The sequence below is a fragment of the Arctopsyche grandis genome, chromosome 10 (assembly GCF_051622035.1).
Source record: "Arctopsyche grandis isolate Sample6627 chromosome 10, ASM5162203v2, whole genome shotgun sequence".
NCBI lineage: Eukaryota > Metazoa > Arthropoda > Insecta > Trichoptera > Hydropsychidae > Arctopsyche > Arctopsyche grandis.
In genome coordinates, this window is record NC_135364.1 from 10,682,644 (window position 1) to 10,705,691 (window position 23,048).

The 23,048-nt window shown below is 33.2% G+C and overlaps 1 protein-coding gene across 2 annotated transcripts in view; it reads right to left on the bottom strand.

Moving 5' to 3' along the window:
• Hr51 (photoreceptor-specific nuclear hormone receptor 51) overlaps positions 1 to 23,048 on the bottom strand; it is a 40,874-nt gene that overhangs the window by 12,504 nt on the left and 5,322 nt on the right. For both annotated transcript variants that reach the window (XM_077439672.1, XM_077439673.1), the window contains exons 3-5: positions 17,295 to 17,537; positions 17,108 to 17,222; positions 8,176 to 8,279 (exon numbers count right to left, since the gene is read on the bottom strand). In XM_077439672.1, the coding sequence (XP_077295798.1) occupies positions 8,176 to 8,279; positions 17,108 to 17,222; positions 17,295 to 17,537 (462 nt within the window). The remainder of the gene's footprint in view (positions 1 to 8,175; positions 8,280 to 17,107; positions 17,223 to 17,294; positions 17,538 to 23,048) is intronic.

Below are 23,048 nucleotides of genomic sequence, written 5' to 3' on the forward strand. Positions count from 1 at the left end.
TTACAGTGATTCTGCACAATGTTTGATTATAGATGTCGTTTTTAATTTAAAATATAAATGTATCTAAATAATTATGTATTATATTATATTATTGATCAGTATAATACACTCGTCGCATTGGAGTGATCTGTAATGACGAGTATGAATGATTGATTAAAAAATAAAGCTAAAATCCGAGTATTCTGGATCGTTTATTTAAATAACATCTAGTACTACATATACTGATTGAAATATTTTAATAATGCGTATCTTATATTTGGGAAAAATATATCGTCCTTAAATAATGCAACAACATATTGTAAACCCAATAGCTTGAAAAGTCATAATCAAATACTATCTCGGAATGGATATTTAATGTTGCTTTGACAACATTAAATATCCAACATTGATTATTTAAATAAATGGATGTAATTTTATTAAGTGGAATCAAACACACAAAAGTAATTTTATGCCGCAACCCCATGAATTTGGTATATCCAAGTAAGGCAAAAAATATCATGTTGGTTGATTTATTTGGGAAAAAATACATCTAAATAAATTAAATAGTATATAAAACAAAACTTAAATGAGATAAGACCAATAAAGAACAAACTCAATATGGATTTATAACAAATCCTCCTTGAAGAGAGTTACTACAGTAGCTTTAATTAACCACTTCTGGAACAACTGTTATAAAATATAAACAATAATTCATATTATTTATTAAGTAAAGATTTTATACGCATAATTCAATCGTTTAAATACATACGTGTGAATATGTACATGTGATTTCTCGTTTGTTTTACGAAAATAAAGCCGCGCAGTACGATCGTCGATAATTTATGTCCTCATACGAATTCCGAAGGTGTAACAATAAGTAATAATATTTTTATGCGTCGAATAAAAGGGCTCTCTCGCCACACACTTTGACATGAGACCGCGCTTGAGCAAAAAGTTTCAATGTATTGGCTAAAGCTGGAGGGGTGATAAAATTTATGTTTCTTTCTCTAACCGGTCGGGAAAGTTTTTGATGTGTTTTCATATTACACGGGAAAACCGTAACGACAAATGGCTCTTTATATTATGCAGGTCGGCAATAACAAAAGTTTAAGTTTAAATCTGAGGCGGCATCGGCGTCGGAAAACAGCTACCGCGGATTATGGTAATTTCGTTCGTTGCTGCTGAAAATACGGTAAATATTTTTATACTGGTTGTATATATGTACATACATGCACATATGTACGTATTATACTTGCTCAAAACTTTAAGTATATACATATGTACATACATTAATATATATATACATATATAGTTTGATAAATATATATGTAATAGCATCCCCTTGATTAATGAATGCATAATTCATAAAGCACGTTTGAACTTTCTGTTCAAGTGAAAAGTTTTATTAAATACCGAAAATAACATTTAGGTAAATGAATAAGGTTCAGCTGAATGTTAAAAACGTGAAAAATTTCGAATTGTTTAGTGATAAAACTAAAATCTGCTCTTCATTATTATTATTATAGAAACAAAAAAGCTATCGCACACTTATATGAATTTTTAAATAATATAAAAAAAATACTATGAACATTTGATAAAATTGTAAATGAAGCTTACATATATTTCGCCTTGATACACCGAGTTTAAAATAAAATAAAAATTATACATAATACTAAAAACAGATAATGGTTACTGTATCAGTAAGTATACAAAAAAACGTGACATACATATGTTGTATGTATATTATAATCATTCCTTATAAACACTAACATGTCTTTAAAAACATACATAGAAGGTTTAAGTAAAATATACTGTAAATACGTATTTGTGGCAACTTACTTTTCTAAAACAATTATGAAATCTATTTTTATTTTGAAAATAGTAATTGTTTAGTTATTTTTTAATGTTGAACGCATAAAAGCGTTCATTGACTAATCTGAGTAATAAATTGGAGTACGAGTTGATTATCAAAAAATAACGTTTATAAATTAATCCGTCGTACAATACTTTTAAAACATTGAGACGGGGTAATTAGCAATGAATTTCTATTTGTAAAATCGACGAAAATATAGATTAGCGTATTTTTCCCAGCGATATGGTAAGAACGCAGATTTATTTTAAGCGTGATATAATATAACCTTTATGACGTAATGTTAATTTGTGTCCCGCTATATTTTCCCCTTGTTCTTTCGGGAAGACCCTTGCCTCTTTTCACGGCACGGCCGGATGTTATAGGTTGATATTATTATTTTATCGTCAAAGTGTTTCTAGGGAGGGACGGAGGGTAGAAGGCGGAGTCAGCGGACGGAGGGTGGAAGACGAAAAGGAAAAGGATGAGAGATGAGAGGATGGGAAGAACGGGAGCTCGGTGCGGGTGAGTGGTTGGGAAGGGCGAGTGGGTGGGCGGGTGGAAGATGGGACTACAAAAGGCGAAACGACGACAAAAGAAAACGGCAAAGAGGGCAGATGTGCCCGAACCAAAGTGATTCTCAACTCGTGCGAAATGTTGACAAATTACACGATTGTATATATTACGACGTCGCGCTCAAATTGTATTTTCTTGAAAGTGTGCCGCCAAAAAGAGATAAATGAAAAACTTTGAACATTTTGCCGTTTCGCGAATGTGTACGAGAGATTTGACAATTGTTCGAAAGTTGAAAGAAAAAAATAATACAAAAAATAAATAAATGATACGACGAAAAAATAATATCGACGAAAATACATACATACATACATACATAAATAAATTCGCATAACATTAAATTGCAGCGATTTTCGTTCGCTGTAAATAATGATATTCAAATTTCTGCATGGTACGAGTGAAAATTATTTTTATAAACAATATATTCGAATGAAAAATGGATACGTGGTTGGAAAAGCGTGTCCGCTTTTCGCACAGTTAAAAAGTAAATCCTCACGTTGGCTCCGCTTGTATACACAAAAATGAAAAACAATTTTTCCGTGGAAAATTTGCAAAGCCTTAAAAGGCGTTGCGAACGCGTTGGAGTGAAACATAAACAAAGCCGTCACAAAGACAAAGGGAGAGTTAAAAAGTTGAGGTGACAAAGCACTACTGGAACAGGGGTATCTTCACGCCATCTTTCACTACTCGTTAAAATTTTGTTGTAAAGCGCAACCTTCCAAAATTTATACATAAAAAAATTCTTCTAAACAAAATATTCTTCAACTTTCTGATACTTTCTTCATAAAAAAAATAATACCTACTAGATTAAAAAAAATCGAAATTAAATTATAGTAAACATTCTACAGTGTATATATGTATGTATTATACATATACATATGTACATATTGTAAATTTTACTTAACTGTGCATTAAAATTTTTGTATTCAAATCAAGTAAGAATAATACAAAGAGGCGTAAGCAATAAAGTCGGGTTTATATCGCGCTCGTTTCGTATTCAGGCCAACCTGGACTATTTTACACTGCAGAGGCCCTACCCCCGAGGACTCGTCGCCCGCAACGGTCTACGACCAAATTGGATTAATTGGATTAATCGGGGACAACGCGAGCAAACGAAACAATGTCAAGGCGTTAAATTAAAAATAATCCAACGTAAAAACAAAAACAAAAAAAACCCGTTGAAAAATCGAGTGCATAAACAAGTGAAACATAAGGATACCTTTCGACGAGCGTCTCTTAGGTTGCGATTCTGGACCGAAATTCTTCAATAGGTTGCGAAGTGGTCCTGAGCCGCCAAAAATTATCAAAGGAAAATAATTTACAAACTGGCATGGAAGTTCACACAATTAAACACACAAATTCAATTTACACAAATGCACTTGTCAGATCATTCAGATACTTTGATTAAAAAAAAGCTTTTTAGCATTAAATCGCCCGGTACTGAAACGCTCTTAAAGTGACGGCTGCGACCCCGAGATTAGGGACCGTTGATGTAATATAATTCGGATTTGAATATGACGAATTTTACCCTTGTAGACGCATTTAGCAGCCGGCGGCCATTAGTTAACACCTAGCCGACCGCGAGCGGTTTATGCATATTAAACCAATTAGGCGTCGCTTTTGGGATAATGACGGCTCGCCGCCGGGAATCGAACCGCGCGAAACGTGACAGTGGTTTTCAAAAAGCGAAAAGGGGATGTGGCGGAAATGTACAAAAAAAGTGAGGCGCGCGTGCCATCGCCGGTTAATTGGAACCATTATCTTGTCGCTCGGGGGGAAGAGCCGCTTTGCATACGCCGTGCCCGCTGCGAGGCCGCGTGCAAAGGGTTAAATGTAGTTTCCAATTTTCACGTGTGCGAAAATCTGCTCTTTCAAATTTAACAACGCTGCATCGTAATAATTTTAATTACTTATACATACATACATGCATATAATATCAATTTATATATTTTTAATAATAATAATGTCAATATAAATCTGTTCAATACCATTGGAAATTTAAATACATAATTATTTAGTATCAATCGTATTGAGCAAATTCATATTTATAGTTTTATTCAGCATTCAAAAGCTTTCATATATAACAAACAAATACATCGGATTTCAGTTCAATGTACATACCTATATGTATATACCTATACATATACCATGAAAACTGTAGCGCAATTCAATGTTTAAATGTATTATGTATTAAATAAGACGCTTCATTTCGACAATTTCTAAAGCTTCTGGTATTTCTATAATATTATAATACTACAATCGTCATCTTTTATCATAATAATACTATTTTATATGACTATATGGTTCAAACCAGTCACACAAACAGTAACCAACCTTGCAAAATATAATAATTGTCATTTTACAATTTCAATCTATCTCCTCCAAAAGGAAAGGAAAAAACTATTACAAAAAAACTTATTGCAAAAAAAGCACACACTTAAAATAGCATGCAAAATAATATATTTTTAAATTTTATATTTGAAACATCCCATTTTTTCAATCAAATTTTCAGTTTCTTAAACAAATGCTTCCGTTTAGGAAAAGGAAAAGGCCTCATCCGCATATGCTGTTTTTATACGATTAAAATATGTATGAGTTTTCTAACTTTAGATACTCCACTAAAGTTCTTTCATTGCAAGCAACTTACACGATAAATATAATGCTAAGAGAAGAATAGTCGCAAAGATTATATTTCTATTGGCGATTTGGCATAAGTGCGATTAGGGTAGGTTTTTGCGCTGAAGTGATTGCTTCGACCGGAGGGGTGAGTCGTCCTAATCCCCAAAGGGTGACTTGTATGTAGCATTTATGGCATAATGCGACCCGTCGCTAAATGGTTATGGTATAAATGCACCCTACAACAGTTAATATGCATACATTTTTATAATTTAATGAAAGTATACACGCGCGCTCTGTAAATCTCGGCAAGGGGGGTTCGAGTCTCTTTTTTAAAAAAACCCACAAATACAATATCGCGTTGCGAAACCAATATTCAAAATTAAACAACATGGCATGAACTCAATCAAATCATTAATAAGTTAATGTTCGTTCAAGAAAATCTAAAAAAAAATCTATAAATTGAATTCATTCTAATTCCGAATGTCCATACATGTAGGTACATATTTACATATTTACATTCGGAATATGTACATATGTATTTACATATGTAGGTACATATGTATGTACATAGTATTCCTACGAATTCATGAAAAATGTGTATAAAATATTACGTCTTGTAAGCTTGAACTATGATACTGTTTTCTATGGGTATTGATAATCCATTGTCGAGAGTTGCGTTAATGACCGTATTATAAAATAACCCTTTGACGGCAAGCGTCGACACAATTATGTTATGCTAAACGGCTTAAAGCTGAAAAATTGCTGCTAAAACTTGCATTGGAAAAGTTGACACGCCCATGCATAGTGTTCTTGAGGGCTTCCCATGGTACCGGAGGGGTAATTGGTCGAGTCGACACGTGGCCCTCGGAGTAGTCCCTGCGGGACCACGGTGGTATGGACACCCTACGCGACGCCCCACTGTTTTGATTCATTTAGCCTTTCTAAACGATTCGTTTTGGGTCGAATGTGAGTAAATATTTCAGTGAAAAATTCTCGAAGGTGCATATCAGACCTGCACCAACATTTATTAGCAAATAACAGACATATGTAATTCGAAAACATTTATCAAGTTAAAGTGCCATGAGATAATATACCAAATTTGATAATGTCAAATTAAAGGCAAAGCATTTATGTACATATGTATGAATTATTGATTCGGATAAAAAAATTGGTGATATTCTTCCTTAAAAATTATGTATGTAAATTTTAGTAATAAGAAAAGCTCTTGATACTTTTCAAGATGCAATCTTTTAATTTGAATTATTTTGAAAAGTTCAACAAACCTTTACTTATGTATGTACATACAGTGAAATTCACAAAAAGTATATGCAAATATATAATCAACGATAAGTATTATGATTCAGAATAATTTAAAGTCATTCAGCTTTGAAACCAGTCAACAGCCCGCCGAGCTCTGCAAGGCTACTCACAAAGAATTCGATCGACGATCGCAGCTTTCCCGATGGAAAAACGTCAGATTGAAATATTGAAAATAAACGACGATTCGCACAATTTGCCAAAGCAAATGTTCGCCGGGGATAGAGACTGCGGCTTCGAGGATAGACGGTGTGACTCCGAATTACCCAATCGTCTTTGAGGGATCCCTTTGTCGGAAGGGCCATTTAGGAAGTCTCCTTTTGGAGCGGCTTCCGCCTGCGGCCGCGGTCCAATTAGCAGAGCAGAGGCGTGCGGTCGCAACGCGCGCAGGGACGATCGCCCCGGGCGCCCCGCAGCCACACCAAAACCGCCGTCATTATCGCGTTTGTTAATTCATAGTCGCGTGATTTGAAAAGGAATGGAGGAGTGGAATCGGATGTATAATGGGTATTAGTTTTGCCTCCGCTTGTAGTCACCGATAATTAATTAAACCGATCGACGCATCTTTGTGCATCGACGATGCACACTTGTATTAGGTGACCAAAGAATTGCACGAGCACGATTATGAATCCTGCAAAATGGTTCAAAAGTGAACAAAACCTCGGTAGAAACAAAAAGAAAGGTTTATTTTTATTTTTTCCCCATCAATATATACAAGAAATAGCACAAAAGCTACAAATTTGGCATTTCGGAAATTTATGTCAGAAATCTGTTTGCAAATTTGTGCATTTTCAGTATGATAAAAAGGTAAAAAGACAAGTAAAAACATTATCGGTTGTCAAATTTTAAAAATGAAAGCTATCAAGACAATTCTATATTAACTCACTATCGGCTGTGCACATACGCTGTGTTTTTAGTAAAACTTAATTCAAATGCCGTCAACACAACATGTGTTTTTATAGCCTCCAAACTTAATACAAAAAGTATTATTTAGACATTTTCCAAGGACTTGATCGATAATATTCCAAAATAATAAAATTCAGAAATGATTTAAAATCCTTAAATATTTAAATTGATTGATTTTTTTCTCGCAAAGCATACAAACATATTTCTCAAATTGAATTTTTCATTCAAACGCATATACATACGTGAAAATATATTGAAATGTATATTAAGTTTATACAGCAATCCCCAAGACAGAAATACTGGTCTAACAATTCATGCGGTCGAAGACTACTGTAATGAAGTTGTACTCCAATTATTTATTTAATTGATGGACAGGTTTTAGGAGCTATATTTAATTTACATATTACTGTTACCGTTACTTTACGAAAAATACACGGACACTCATTGCGAGTTTGCGTAAACTTCGGGTGGTCCACAATGAGTTAATAATTACGTCAATTCGTAAAGGTATAATTTGTATAGTAGTTGTAGCTGTGATACATCGCCCAATATTTTTTAAATCGTTATTAATTTGAGATTATCTCTCTTGAATAGACAAAAATTATAATTGATAACCTGATAATTTATAGTTAGTTAGCAGAATTTGGCTCAAGTTATGCTAAAAATGTATGAAATTTTATATGAAGTCCGGTGAACAAACGAAACTACTGCTAATTCCAATGATGTTAACAAAACAATATACATACAAGACAATGGTGACGACGATGAAATTAATAAATCTTTGTAATATGGAAATTCTGGTGTTTTTATTTCCACCAAAAACTTCGCGTTCCAGTTCCAGTATTTTTTTGAGCTATTTTATTTCATCCTGGGAAAACAGCGCGAAGTTTTTGGTCACCGAAATAAATTAATGACAAATTTGTTTCACTTACCGTCTTTGTTCATTCCCATGGACAGACATTTTTTGAGTCGGCAAGCCTGGCATTGATTTCTGTGGGCTTTGTCCACCACGCACCTGCCGGTTCCTGCTTGACATCTGCGCAAACATACACACACGTTTTATTAGTGACACACAACCACATTCGATAAAGTACACACATATGTAAGATGACGAACAATGCAAATCTTGAGTCAAAAACCCCCTTTTCATTTATAAAGAAAGAAAGAAGGAAACAAACAAACAGACGCGCGTGTCTCCAATTCTACGTAACAAATTATATTAGACATCGCGAGAGTGATTCAAGTATCGTGACTAAAAGTCTTCGAAGCGAATGAACGCGTATTGATAATTAAATGGAAATTAGTTTGTGCGGAATGTCGGCGACCCCAAGTTTGTTTTGCTCGCGAGGGAGTTTGTTGTCGGAGACCCCCGGTGTAACCAAACTCCACTTACAATCAAATGTAAATAAATATGACATTTGTCCATGATCCCTGTGCTCGCAGAGCAGGTTGCCAGGATTATAAAGTCGTCAATCAAACAGACGCCTAAGACCCACTAAGCTTCCCAATAGGAGTGGGTTTATTTCAATATAAAGGCACAGTACGGAAACCATTTGGCCACTTCTATAATAAAATGTTATTTCAATTGATTACATTGCGCAATGTACACGAATAAAATTATCATAATACAGAGTGAAGCAGAGACATCTGACGACTTTAAAAATTAAATACCACAATTAAAACTACATATTATGTATCTATGTACCAATACAATATCAACAGTTATTAAATACCATCGTAACAGTTTTTTAAGACTGGTCTTAAAAAACCGTTACCATCTTATAATGACAGACTTTCTTTTTTCCATATTGCAAGTTTGTCTCAGCGCAGAAGGGTTTCTGATTTGTTAATTTTATATAAGATTGCTAATGGTATTCTTGACACATCTGTTTTAAGTGAGATTAATTTTAACGTTAATTCCCGATTCACCACATGCACAAATCTTTTTTATCCACCAATTTGTCAAAGCAACACTTCTTTCAATAGTGCAATCGTTCGTATATGCCGTATTTACGATAGCTTAGATGATTTTCCTGACCTCTTTAGTGACTCTTTTAGTATTTTTAGGACAAAGGTGAAGAAAATAATATGTGGTTGATTTGCTTCTTCACCCTTATTGTCTTTCTTTTTTACTTTATCTGTTTCTTTTCTTTTTTTTTTTAAATCTTGATGTTTTTGTAATTTTACTTTTTTATATCACCATGTGGTGCTCACTGTAAATGGAATATTATATTTTTATTTATGTTTATTATTATTTTTTGTCTCATTATACAACTTTATTTTTATATTTTATTCTGTATGTGTGCCTATTTAAATAAATAAAAATAAAAATAAAAATGAAATACTTTTAAAAATCACATTTTGATCTCAAAGCATTATTACACTGCACAAAAAGTACAGAAGAGCTGTTTTATTCTATTTAATCAAAAATTTATTAGTATTTTTTTTTTTAAATTCGGTTCGATTTCCATTTAATGGTAAATACAAACCTTAATTTCAAACTATATACAAAAACTAAACACAAAAACTAAGTCTACTATTTACACATTTTACAGTAAAGAATAGAATTTTTGAGCTATTTACAATATTTAAAAGCGATAAAAAGCTAGTCATACTATGTTTGATAAGCACAAACAGCAAACATTTGATTTTTTTAATTAGAAGTCCATATATATGTATGTATAATATATTATATGCATATTTGTGTGATATTTAAAGATAATAATTAAATAAGATGATATAGATATCTATGTATCTACATACATATGTACTACATATTACATTAGACAACATTTGCAATATTTTGTATGTCGAAAATATATTGCACAACTTTTCTCGAATAATTAAACGGCGCAGTGAGCAAACAAAATGGTTTTCAATCTGCTGAGCATTTTTTGATCCCTCGCACTACGGCTTTAACATTCGAAATCCCCACTTAACATAACAATACAAGAGCAATATCCCCGACAGAAGGACAAGTTGCTGCATCAATGCAAACACTTGCGCCCCCGGGTGCACTCTGCCTGCAATCGCGGTCAAACGGTGTACCCATGTGCACTCTATCTCATCTCATCTATTCTCGTATTTTAATAAAAAATAATATTTCAACATCGATTACACCTTACGATTGATCAAATGCCCAAAAACGGATAAAGTTTTGAGCTTCTAATAAGCACTAATCGTGACTAATATCTTTTGTTGTATTGATAGTTTATTACAAGTCAAAATATAATGCCTTTCTGTAAGAAGACGAATGTCATCTGGATAAATCGCTAATCTATTCAGCGACAAAATTTCAATTCTCGACTTAAAATTAAATACCATTAGGCACGGCAGATCCAATTGATACACCCTCGGTTTAAAAATAATTTAATATACATTTCATTATAATACAGTCGATCGTTTGACGGGGAACGAGAGCTTAAATCCCGCACTCATTGTGCTCTCACATTTAGGGACTCTTGACGAATTCCCTGCATGATGCTGAGGACTCTTAATCACAAATGTGCGAAATTATTTTTACCCTAATCCAACAAATGCAACAATCTGTTGTAAATTTTCTCCAATCATAATAAATAAAAAATATAACAGAAACATTTCAAACGATTCAATGACTATTTTATGTTTATAAACTATCTACAATGATACAATATGAGAATAGAAAAAAAACAGATGCACAAGTTTGCGTAAAACTACCATTATTTGGATGGCGCAAGTGACAGTAACAATACATGGAGTTCAAAGCCCCGATGCAATACACAGAGTTCATTTTTTTAATATCTATTTTTCATTTTTAATTGAAAAATAGATATTATTACGCCACATCGTTTTTCGCTGTGGAGAAATGTGACACATCAGCACTTGATATTGACGAATTATATATACATAGATATTTATATATTAAGTATAGGTGATAAGTGATCATAATTCATCAACGTTAGAAACACAAGTCAAACTCTTGCGTTGTACAAACACGTTTCGCGAACGTGGAGCCGTCGGGACCAAAGATGAGACGATCCGAACGACAAATCATCAACCGGCTGGGGATTGCGCAGCCGACATATTTACCTTAAATAAATTAATCAAACTTGGTGATTACATCGCAGAGAATGTGACAATTAATTATAATCGTTTATCTGAAAAATTATACATGTGTTTCCTCGTATTTGAAGGTGTGTGCTTATGGTGGTGATGGTGTCAAACGTACTCCTGGTGTTTGGTCAAGTGTTTCATTGTTACAGATACGCGTTTGTCATTTTGTGTGCGTGTGTGTGTGGGCGTATGTATTTATCCAAAACAGTAGTGTTTTCTGTGCTTAGATGTTTGAAGAACGCAATACCACATGGCAAAGCCCAAAAGACACCCGTAACCACCACCGGTGAGATGTGACGAAGTCAACAGACGAAGCAGACGATTAATATTACATATACATATATACAGAAGTGTGCAAATTTGCCACAAATAGACTGTTTGATACGTTTAATTATTGACACATAAAGATCATAAAGACGGACGGTCGTATAATGTATGTATGTATGATAAGCAGAATCAACACAAAGTGTTTCAGTATCTGAAATAATAACTGAATTACAGGCAAGCAATATTTTTAATTGCAAAATATAAACATTTAAATTAAATTAGTGTCAAAATTATTAAGGTGCAATTCAAAGTTCAAAAATCCATTTAGAAAGAGGTCTGTAGATTTGACATATTATAGGTGCATATTAATAAAATAACGCCTCGAATACTAACCTTTCCAAGCTCCAAATAATACAAAATAAATCCCTAAAAATAATTTGTAATACACCCATATATACTAACTTGAAAAAACGGCATGCCATAAATAATATTCCGTGTGATAGAGACATTACTAACAAACTAACCAGTAGATTCTATGCCAGAATCACTAATAACTATACTAACATTACAACAAAATGCCTATACCCTTCAGGTATAAACACAGATTACCTAAACACTATCTGCTTTAGGTCATCAATTAATCATTTAATTAATATTATGTATTAGATGTATTATGAGTATTTATAAGAATTGTGAATAGGTTTTTGAGCTTTTTTTCCTATTACACTGTACATATTAACATTAGAATAATATAATACTATGATTACTAACAAAATTGTAAAATAGAAAATGATCAGTAGATCAGTAGCTATTAAAATAGACTCTCTAAATATGTATTGTGAAAATTATTTAGTAATAATAAAAAGCATTTAAAAATCAAAAATCAAGATTAATAAAAGTAAATTTTCTTTTTGTATTTAGAAATTAAAATAATAATCCCAACATAAGTAAGCGTTATCTTAAAACGTACTTCATACACGATTATATTTACACTATCTACCAATTCCAATTTTTACACGATCAATCTATCAGTACACATCGCATTCGGTCAATATTAGGCATTGTCAATATTTTCGAAGCTGAAAACGTCGTTCGCATGCTCCACAACCTCTTCACAATACCTATAATTACATCGAACAAACGTTTGAACATATGATGATTTCACCATCGAAACGGATGATGTAAAACGCTCGAATGAAAGAAATCTATATACGAGACGCATCATGGTAGTGTGCATTCTTGATTGTGTTTGAACAAGTGCCATCCATTCTGTAATACATACATACATACGTACATATATTATACGAATATAACGACTTTTCTCTTAAAGTCAACCACATCGCATGACACCGGTCGTTACTCAGATAAGGAAAATTCAATATTACGGATTTTAATCAGAAGTGACTAACTTTAAAAACAACCTATTACATGACTGTCTTGTTGCTGATTTTTTATTACTTTGTATGACGGGTCAACCACTTTCAATTTCCAGCGTGCAATCGTTAAGGGATCATCTGCTCCGACGAAGGGACGCGCGAATGGCAACAAAGCGCGACCTGCCCTATTAAGGACTAAATCAATTTGCTCCACCTTCATCCTCCTACATTTTACGAGGGCGCCAAATTGCATTATCCATATAAAAGACAAATTATTTTCGAGTACGTACACTTTAAAATTATTCGCCTACCCATTCACATTCTCAACCTAGTAACGATCACTAGGCACTGTTATTAACAAAAATAAAGAGTATGAAATATACGCGGTATTGAAATTGACCTTCAAATTATATACCCAAATTAATATAACATCGGGGCTAGTTTATTATATTTTTCGAATATATTCATTATCGTACGATGTTTTTCATTTTTCATATGAGTAAAAGAGGAAAATGTACTAGCCCCTTATAGGTATGTACATCATCATATATATAAAGACGGTAATCTGTGTGTGTGTGGGTGTGTGTGTGTGTGTGTGTGTCCTAACTCTCGCCGAACATAATGAACGAATCGATAAAAATCGATTAATTCATTTTTCGACGAGACGACTTTGTCGCGACTCGAACCGATCACCCCAAATAGCCTGAATATGGGTCTAAATTGAGCTAATGGTCTCGGACATCACGCCAAATCCAATTTTTCATTTCGCTTTTTTTTTTAAACATTAATTGAAATATTCCTTCTCGCCATATAAAAATACGTAATTTTAATAATTTCATTTAGCGAGGTTTTGAACCATTTTTTTATGTATTTATTTTCAATTAAATTATAATTATAATTTAAATTATTTATATTTTGACGATATTCGAGAAAAAAATTGATTTCATTCACCGCGGGCGCCGGGAATCGAACCTCGGACCCTCCGATCCAAACGCAATGGCCCTCACGAGCTCGCGTCGCATGCCATATCCTCGCCCAGAATACGTGTTGTAAATACACATCATATGTATATGCACGTAATTTGTTATGTGTAATAATAATATTCAACGTTACGAGGTCAATGACCGTTTGTGTATAATCGGAAAATATTACATTTTGTTAACGTTAACTTTAAGAAATGAAAATTATTACAAATAAAGAATTGAAAACTATCTATGAGAGTCCACGAAAATAACGGTTCCGGTTCCGGATTTTTTTTTTTAGTTTTATACGGGTATATAATAATTTTATACCCATGCGATGATATTTCATCGGGCTATTCACTAGTATATTCATATTCAGCAATCCACAGCACAGCTGCTCACGTAACCAACAGCTTCTATTTATACTATATAGCAGTGCTCGTTTCGGCACGTTCAGACTTGTTTAACCGAGTGCAAGACAAAATTGATTTACAAATACACATATACAATACATAGCGCGGCGATAATCACTGTCATATTGTCACAATATTGAGGTTTTCTAAAATATTCATATATTTTCATAGAGGTCAAAGAAAATAGTTTTGCTTGATACGTTACGGTAACTTGTAATGCTGTATAGTATGAATATACTTTGTCGGCTACTACTGTTACGTCTACGCCACATAAGATGTGTCTCCATAAAATGTAACAAAGAATATTTCTCGTACTGCTTACATGATGTGCTAATATAAATAGACCTTAATACAGCACATGTTATCAAAACAATATAAATATTTGTAATGGTATCTGTAGTGACTTGATTTGAAGAGGGTAAAAACAAAGATCACGCTAGCAAAAATCACGAAACTAAAGTTTCAGATTTAGTAGTTTCAAAAACTGAAAACTAAAGTTTCAGTTTCAGATTAACTACACGCTGAAGATTTATATTTTTAAATTTTAAAGGATTATTTATTTATACAGCTATACACTCATTTTTATTTTTACACGACATCTATGTTCAAACATTGTAATGTAAGTTAAACTCGCAATTTTACCGATTTAAAGTTTAGCACACTTCCAATTAACCCTTTTAAACGAAAACAAAAAATAGTGTGATCAGAACACTATCTCAATAAACATGTTTCAATAGAAAATACTCAATATAAAATAGTAATAACAGTGGGAAAAAATCCCAAGTGAAAATACGTACTTTTGACTTTTGATTTGAACTGGATGACTACTTAGAGAGATTTGAAAGCTGAAAAGTACTGCAAATGGAAGATAAAATACTCGACTATAGATTCCAATATTCATTTTGAACAGGAAATTGACAGATTTTGAGACATCAACCGAACAACACCAAGATATAGAAAAATCGCGCGATTTATAAAACACATATATCTCCGAATCTCGAGCCAATCAACATTTTTTTATTACCAGATTCGTGTTCACATAAGAAAAGTCATATCTCGTCTCTGAACCAAAAAAAGTCGTCATTTGTCGAACAGTGTAATTAGTAGTCACCGGAGCCTGAGGGGGCCGTGTATTGTTCAAAGGTAGTAAATGCATTGTTAAAGGTTTGCCGAACCTTTTTTACAAAGGATTTACAACAATGGAACAATGGATAGCACTGTGACTATCCTACCTCTAGTAATTAGCAATCCAGATCTCACCAGCGGCGTACCGGCCGGGATTTGAACCCACGACCTCTCTACCGTCAAACAATGTCTTACACCAGTGAATTACACTGTGTCTATTATTATTTTCATGTACGCAAAATTTCACCTACGGCACATTTGTTACACACGTAAAACAATTTATGGCAATAGAGTTCGTATTTTGTACCTTTCCGGTTCGTTACAATTTCCATTTCGAGCCCTACATTGAAATGAGTGGTCAAACGAATGACTTTCCTACGACACATTTTAACGTACGACAAAAAAGAGAGAAAAATGTTGACGGCATGTTGCCAACCAAATTGTTTGTTAAATTGTAATATGTACATTGTATATTGTTTACAGTATAATCTAGGATTCTAATATTATTAACAATTACTTCATACAACGTTAGATAATACATAATAATTTATAATATATATTTATTTCGAAATAAATTAAGCAGTACACCACTCCGAATTTTCGTTGATGTTGAGCTTTGCAGAACTTTGGGGCCTGACCGCCGCCACGCAACCAATAGGATTAAGTCCACAAAGACCAGATTATGTGTTCGCTGGCATATAGTCCAGTCTTGCGTGCAAACCAATATATCAGACCTTCTAACTCTATCATCAGATTTAGCGCGAATACTCCAATCCTTGAGCTTTTGTTTCCGCATTATAGAACACGCCGCGTTTCAGTACCCCCCAACCCATAATATAATAATATTACAGAGTCGTCGGATTTATATTATACCTACATATGTATATACATACATATAAATACACATGATTTTATTTTATTTTATTTTTATTTTATTTTACAAAATCAATTAATCAAGCACACTCGTCTAACAGATTGCTCCAAAGCGACGAGTGTGCTAAAAAGATTGAGAAGTACAAAAGGAAAAAATTCAAGTTAAATAAACAAATTATATATACAAATATACAAATTAAATAAGGAAAAGATAACTAAATAAAACATGAAATCATAATTAAAAACACTAACTCAACCTTTCTAAATGGTCACGACCTCCATAACTTAGGAAGTGGTGCAGAGAATGAAGAGAAACGTGACAAATGTCAATGGCACCATCCAGTGAATTTAAGAAACGGAGGCCGCGAGGAATGGGAGAATGATATATACTTTTAAACGATTTGTTTATGCAATATTTGTCAATTTAAGCAATATCTGTCAATTTAAGACAAGTTTATTTTATGTATGAATTTCATTTTGATAAATGTTCTTTTCAGATTCAAAAGGGAAATTCAAATAGGTTTCGACTTTTGACTAAAAACTCATTTTAGTCAAACTGTTGCCCGTACGATTCATTAACAAATTTAAATAAATATTTGAAATTTGAAAATGACTTTATTAATATGAGTATAAAAGTAAATTAATTGACGTAAAATTTTATATGCATGTACATATGTAACTTCAGCCCCCTTTGCAGTGCGATGTTTGGTCGTTCAGATATTCGAGCATATGTATGTAATTCAATATAAGACATACCTGTATATCAACTTTCTTCTGACGGATCGTTTGAAAAATCCGCTGCATCCGTTGCACGCTAATATGCCGTAGTGTTTACCGGAACTTGTATCACCGCATACGACGCACACCAGACCTGGGAAATTGATCGGAAAATTGTATACGTTGTTGGAAAATCGATTTCGGGGGGGTTTGATGTGATATTTACCTAGAGCGTTGGTCTTTTTAACTGAGGTCTCGTGATGGACCCGCCAGTGGGCGGGCGGTGATCGCACGGCCCTGACGAGTTGGCCCCCCATGCCGGGCATTCCACCCACCCCGCCCATGCCCCCCATGACCCCCACGGCCCCCATGCCGCCCATGGCCCCCAATCCTCCCAGTCCGCACGCCCCCATCGACGGGGGTGACCCACCCGCCGAGTAGCAATCTTCCGGTGGCGAACTGTGACCATCTAACAACATACACATATCACTCTATTACTATGTACATACATATATAAATAAGTATTGATAAATAATAAAAATTATAATTTATTAAATTTAACAGTCCGAAGAGATGGGAGGCAAATCATTTAGTCTTTTCATAGATTTTTGAGCTTTTACATATTATGCTGTATACCTACACTTACATTAAAATAAGATGATAATATAGGTACATAATAATAGACTACGTGACGAGACTGAATGTTAAATTGCAGAAAACACAAATATCGGAAGGCAAAGATCGAAAATCGAAAGATCTTAAGTCGAATGATCAAAAAAAAATGATGCATGGTAAACGGTACATACTCACTAAATTTGCGCGATCAGGATACAACAGGAACGAGAGGAACAGGCTTTTCCTCCCGTATTAATGTGCGCGCGCACAATAGGGGAGGAAAAACATGTTACTCTTGTTCCTGTTGTATCCTGCTCGCGCAAATTAAGTGAGTATGTACCGTTTACCATGCATCATTTTTTTTTTTTTGATCTTTCGACTTAAGATCTTTCGATTTTCGATCTTTGCCTTCCGATGTTTGCGTTTTCTGTCATTTAACATTCTGTCTCGTCACGGAGACCGACATAATACATACATACTATAAATACTAACAAGAAAAATAATGTGTAAAATATATAATGACCACTGGATCAGTAGTTGTTAAAATATATAAAAAATATATCTAAGATGTATTGTGAACATAATGAACAATTAAAAGCATTAAAAAATATATTTTCTGTATCCGACTGTACCAGTATTGACTATTTCCGTTTAAAATTTTATTTGCTAAATTTATTCAGGTAAACAAGTTACCGAGATAATTTTGTATGAAATTCCAATTTTCAATTTCTTTCAATTTTACATTATGTACATCCTATTCAAAAACGTAACACAAACCTCTGAAGCGTATTTCAGGACAATTCACTTAATGGACTGTAAAATGTTCATTATTATGAGGTAAAAAATCAAGTTTTCGTAAAATCTAATATATAATATCGAAAGAGATTTTGTATATACATATGTATGCATGTATGTTTGGTTGTTTGGGTCGTAGATTCCATGACGTTCAATTTAATAAAAAAAAAAAACAAATGAATATTCAAATAAAATGTTTACTATTAGATTGGTCATGTTTAAGCGGTTTATATTACAAATACCGAGCGAAGCCGGGTTAAAACACTAATGTTACTAAAAAGTGACAAGCCAATTTGGTCGATATGAAGAAACATTGCTTTTATTGTTGTAATTCAAATTCAATGAACAGAAAATTGAATAATTTACGACGTAAATGTACTTGAAAATTGTATCAATATCTAAACGTATAAATATTGTAAATAGGTTTTTGAGCTCTTCTTATTATGCTGTATAATAACATTAGAATAATATAATACTTAAAATTACTAACAAAAATAAAATAAAATTGTAAAATAGAAAATGTAATTAAATCAGTAGCTATTTAAATAGATATAATATGCATTGTGAACATAACTTAGTAATAATAAAAAGCATTTAAAATTCAAGAAAACATCTAAATAAAATCTATTGAAATTATTTTATTTTCTCCGAAATTATTTGACTCCCAACCACAATATGACTCCGTCAAAAGCCTCGTTAGCTAACGATCAAAGTGGCTCGCTTGAATAATACATACGTACATATTTACAATTTTATCGCAAATTAAGTGCACGCACACGCACAACACCCTCATTCCACCTATAAATCTGGGGGTACGGGGTGTGTAGTGTGCGTGGGAGGTTAAGGGTGGGGTTGTCGCATCGAATTGTGCAGGGTTGGGTGAGGTGACAATTAAATAAATCGAATCACCAGATTACCGGTTCGCACTTTGCGCCCTAATTCTACGATCTGATTGCGGAATACGTACACACACGCGTTTTATACCCAGATTTTCTTTTCATTTAAATAAAAATCCACTCTTTTAACGCCTATTCTTATAACAATAAAAATAAGGTCAAATTTTCAATCACAACATTTCATCTATTTAAGATAGATAAAATAAAAATATCACCTCAATGTAGCCTCAGAATGTGAAGTTTTCTCAAAGATTGAAAGATCGTCGGTTTAAATACTGATTTTTATCGACTCATTTTAAAATATTCCAACAGCATTCGGCATAATATTTACATATAAATATATAGTATAAGAATTCCCCAATTTTATTTTATTTTTCGTTGAAAAAATTCATGCAAAATTTGGTCCCAGTAAAATATTCATCCCGATTATCTATTTTTACATTATCACATCAGACGATTTAAAAAAAATGACACTTAACATACTCATAACTTTAAATTTATCAATTCGGCTGATATTAAAGTAAGCCTAAATTAAAATGTCAACATACGAATATATGGGGAACATATTATGGTCATTCAAATCCATTAATAAAATGAAAAAAAAATTACATTATAACCGAAGATTTTCGAAAGGGCTTGAAGACACCCAAATACAGATTTTGTCAAACTTCAATTACCATATTTTAATTGAACCAGTTAATTTACGACCCAACAGACTTGACTGACTGTAACCACGACGAATTGATTTAAACCTATCCTTACAGCATCCTTAAAGTATACCACACCGAAATCCTCAGCTGGTGAAAGTCGCCATATGCGACAAACATACCATGGCTTGACCCTTCTAATATCGAAACTATAAGTCGGTCTTAGCATGTGACAAACCACACAATGCATAAATATGTGATAAGATCCATTTAGAAATCCAACCATAGATATATGTAGAATAGCATAGTTGTTCTATATCAATGCATCCCACTTGGTATTTTGGTAATTATTCAGACAATTTTTCACCCACGTTTGTGTAAATATTTCATCACACATGCAACCGAAAATTCTCATAGAACTAAAGTGACACATGACTCCGATAGTTACTTTTATGTATACATATATGTATCTACTAGTGTTTGAGAGTGCACACGTTACAATGTAAGACGTGCGTACACGTGTCAAACCGCTCACTTTCCGATGGCAAATTGTTTCAGGCGTGCGGGAAATTTCAGCTGAAGCATCATTTCTACAATGTGAGCAATAAATGTGACCGAATAATTCAATAGTGAGGCTCGAGTCTCGCTCGGGCTATATACAGAGTTGGGCACCCCCCTCGGGCTAAAGTAACGTCGCTGACGGAATACTAATCGGCCGAGGAACTCTCGGGGTCGGCGGATTGGTGGGTGGGGGGGTGGGGGGCAAAAGCTCTGCTTAGCTTACCAAAGCTCTCTTTTGAAAGCCCATTCTCGGGGTATGACATCTTACTGGTAATGTGCCGATCCAAGCCCAGATTTGAATATAACGACCCGTGAGTCGCGTACGCGCCAAAATCGATAAAACCTCCCCCACCCTCCCCGTCAGTTGTCGAAAAGCCGCGCGTCGCCGAAATAATCTCGACACAGGTCATCTGAAGTGACGACAAAAGAGTTTCATTTCGGGTTTATATTTTATTTTTATATTTCAAATATGGTATACTCAAATATGGATTTGTAAATATTATGTGTCTGTTGGCGGTTTGGTTTGTCGCTTCTCGAGCGCATCCCTCTCCCTTGTAGCGGTTGAATTGATTTCATTACTTTGTTATAAGAATGCTATTACTGCAACCCCTGTTCATTCTATGCGGGAAAATATCTTGTACAGGGTTGATAGCCAATCACAAACACTCGAAAATAAAGTTTGGTATAATCAAATCAAGTTGAAACTATCAATGGTTAATGCGATTTTGAATCTCTTATCTTCGAACAAGAGTGAAAATTCATTGGATTTTTGAAATTTCAAAATAAAATATTCCAACTTTCCAAAGATATCGATATAATGAACTCTTTACTAATTATTATTGTAACAATGTTCGATCCTCCTTTGGTGTTCACCAATTCCGAGAAAAACAAACAAAAAGCCACTCATGTAATTGTTGGATTTGATTATATTTCGATATTCTCCTAATCCTGATATTAGTCTACATATAGTGAAAATATAATAAAATATACAAACATATGAGCCGTTATATTTGAAAGTGGCGGAAGTCCAATTTTCAGTTCCAAAAACAATATTTCAATTTGACTTAATTCCCAAATTGTTATAAAGCAGTGATAACAATTCGATCATCAATTCGACATGTTCAAAATCTCGGAAAGGCAGAATGGATTTATTATAGGCCACTAGTACCTACTGTTTAATATTTCACAACGCAAAATATTATATTTAAAGTTTTGCGAGATATTGAAGAAAAATGAATTATTGAACGCTAATTTCAAATATAAACAGCTCGTATGTAAATGGAGATGTAAAAGCCTTGGAATCTATTACGATAAATTGTGTTTCTAATCAATTTATTCTCCAAGATTTTTTATTTTATTAATGTGCGTAGTAAATCAAAGTATGAAAGAATATTAAACAAAAACTTTACAATCTAAATCAATAAGTTAGTATTTTAAATTGTTGTAAATAAATGAAATAGGCGAAAACATTCATTCGTAAAGTTAAGCTTTAAATTCTAAATGATTTAAGTCACACGATTAATAATAATAATGATACTTGATATGTTATATATATTATTATATTTGATTAAAAAAATATACTGTTCAGAAAATATATATTTTTCGGGATTCGGGTCGTTGGTTCTGCTGAAATGCGATAGTAAGAAAAATGCCGTGACCCCTTGTACGGATCTCTAATACTTTTTCTTTTGACTCTCCGTCGGGAAAGGCCCTTAATCCATCCCTGATTAATTTCCTGTCCCCAAAGGCCGCCCAGGGCTGCCTTGGGAATATAAATAAAAAAGTCAACGACGTTTTCGTTCGGCATTAGTCGGGACTCTGCATAGTAATTAATCGACCGTTGCCAAATGTAAATGTATTTCTCTTGTTCAAAATAATACGAAACGGAGATATTTTTTTATGATTCAGGTACGAGCCTACAATTTATTTTATATGGATGATATATATGTATGTATACATACGTACATATATATATATATATATATATATATATATATATATATATATATATATATATATATATATATATATATATATATATATATATATACATACTTAGATATATATGTACATAATAAAATGAAAATGTATAAATATATTTATATGCATGTACATACATACAAATAATACATTTACATATGTGTATAAATGTATATGTATATGTATTCGATTTCAAAGTTTAGCTACATTCGATGTACATACATACATACGTATGTATGTACATATATAAATTTTCACCATTCTCTTAAAACAATTTAACATTCGAATAACTTGTTTGCTCAAGTGAGATAAAAATAAAAAAAAAACAAAATGCATTAAAATCGTGCATGAAATATAATTTTTTTCAACAGCGAAAAAACAAAGAGCGCAAAACATATTTTTCACAAAAGAAAAATTCACAAAGTGAATAAGAGTGGCTTTATTCGTAATGCTTTTCACATTTTTCTATGCAGGACGCGTCGGCCG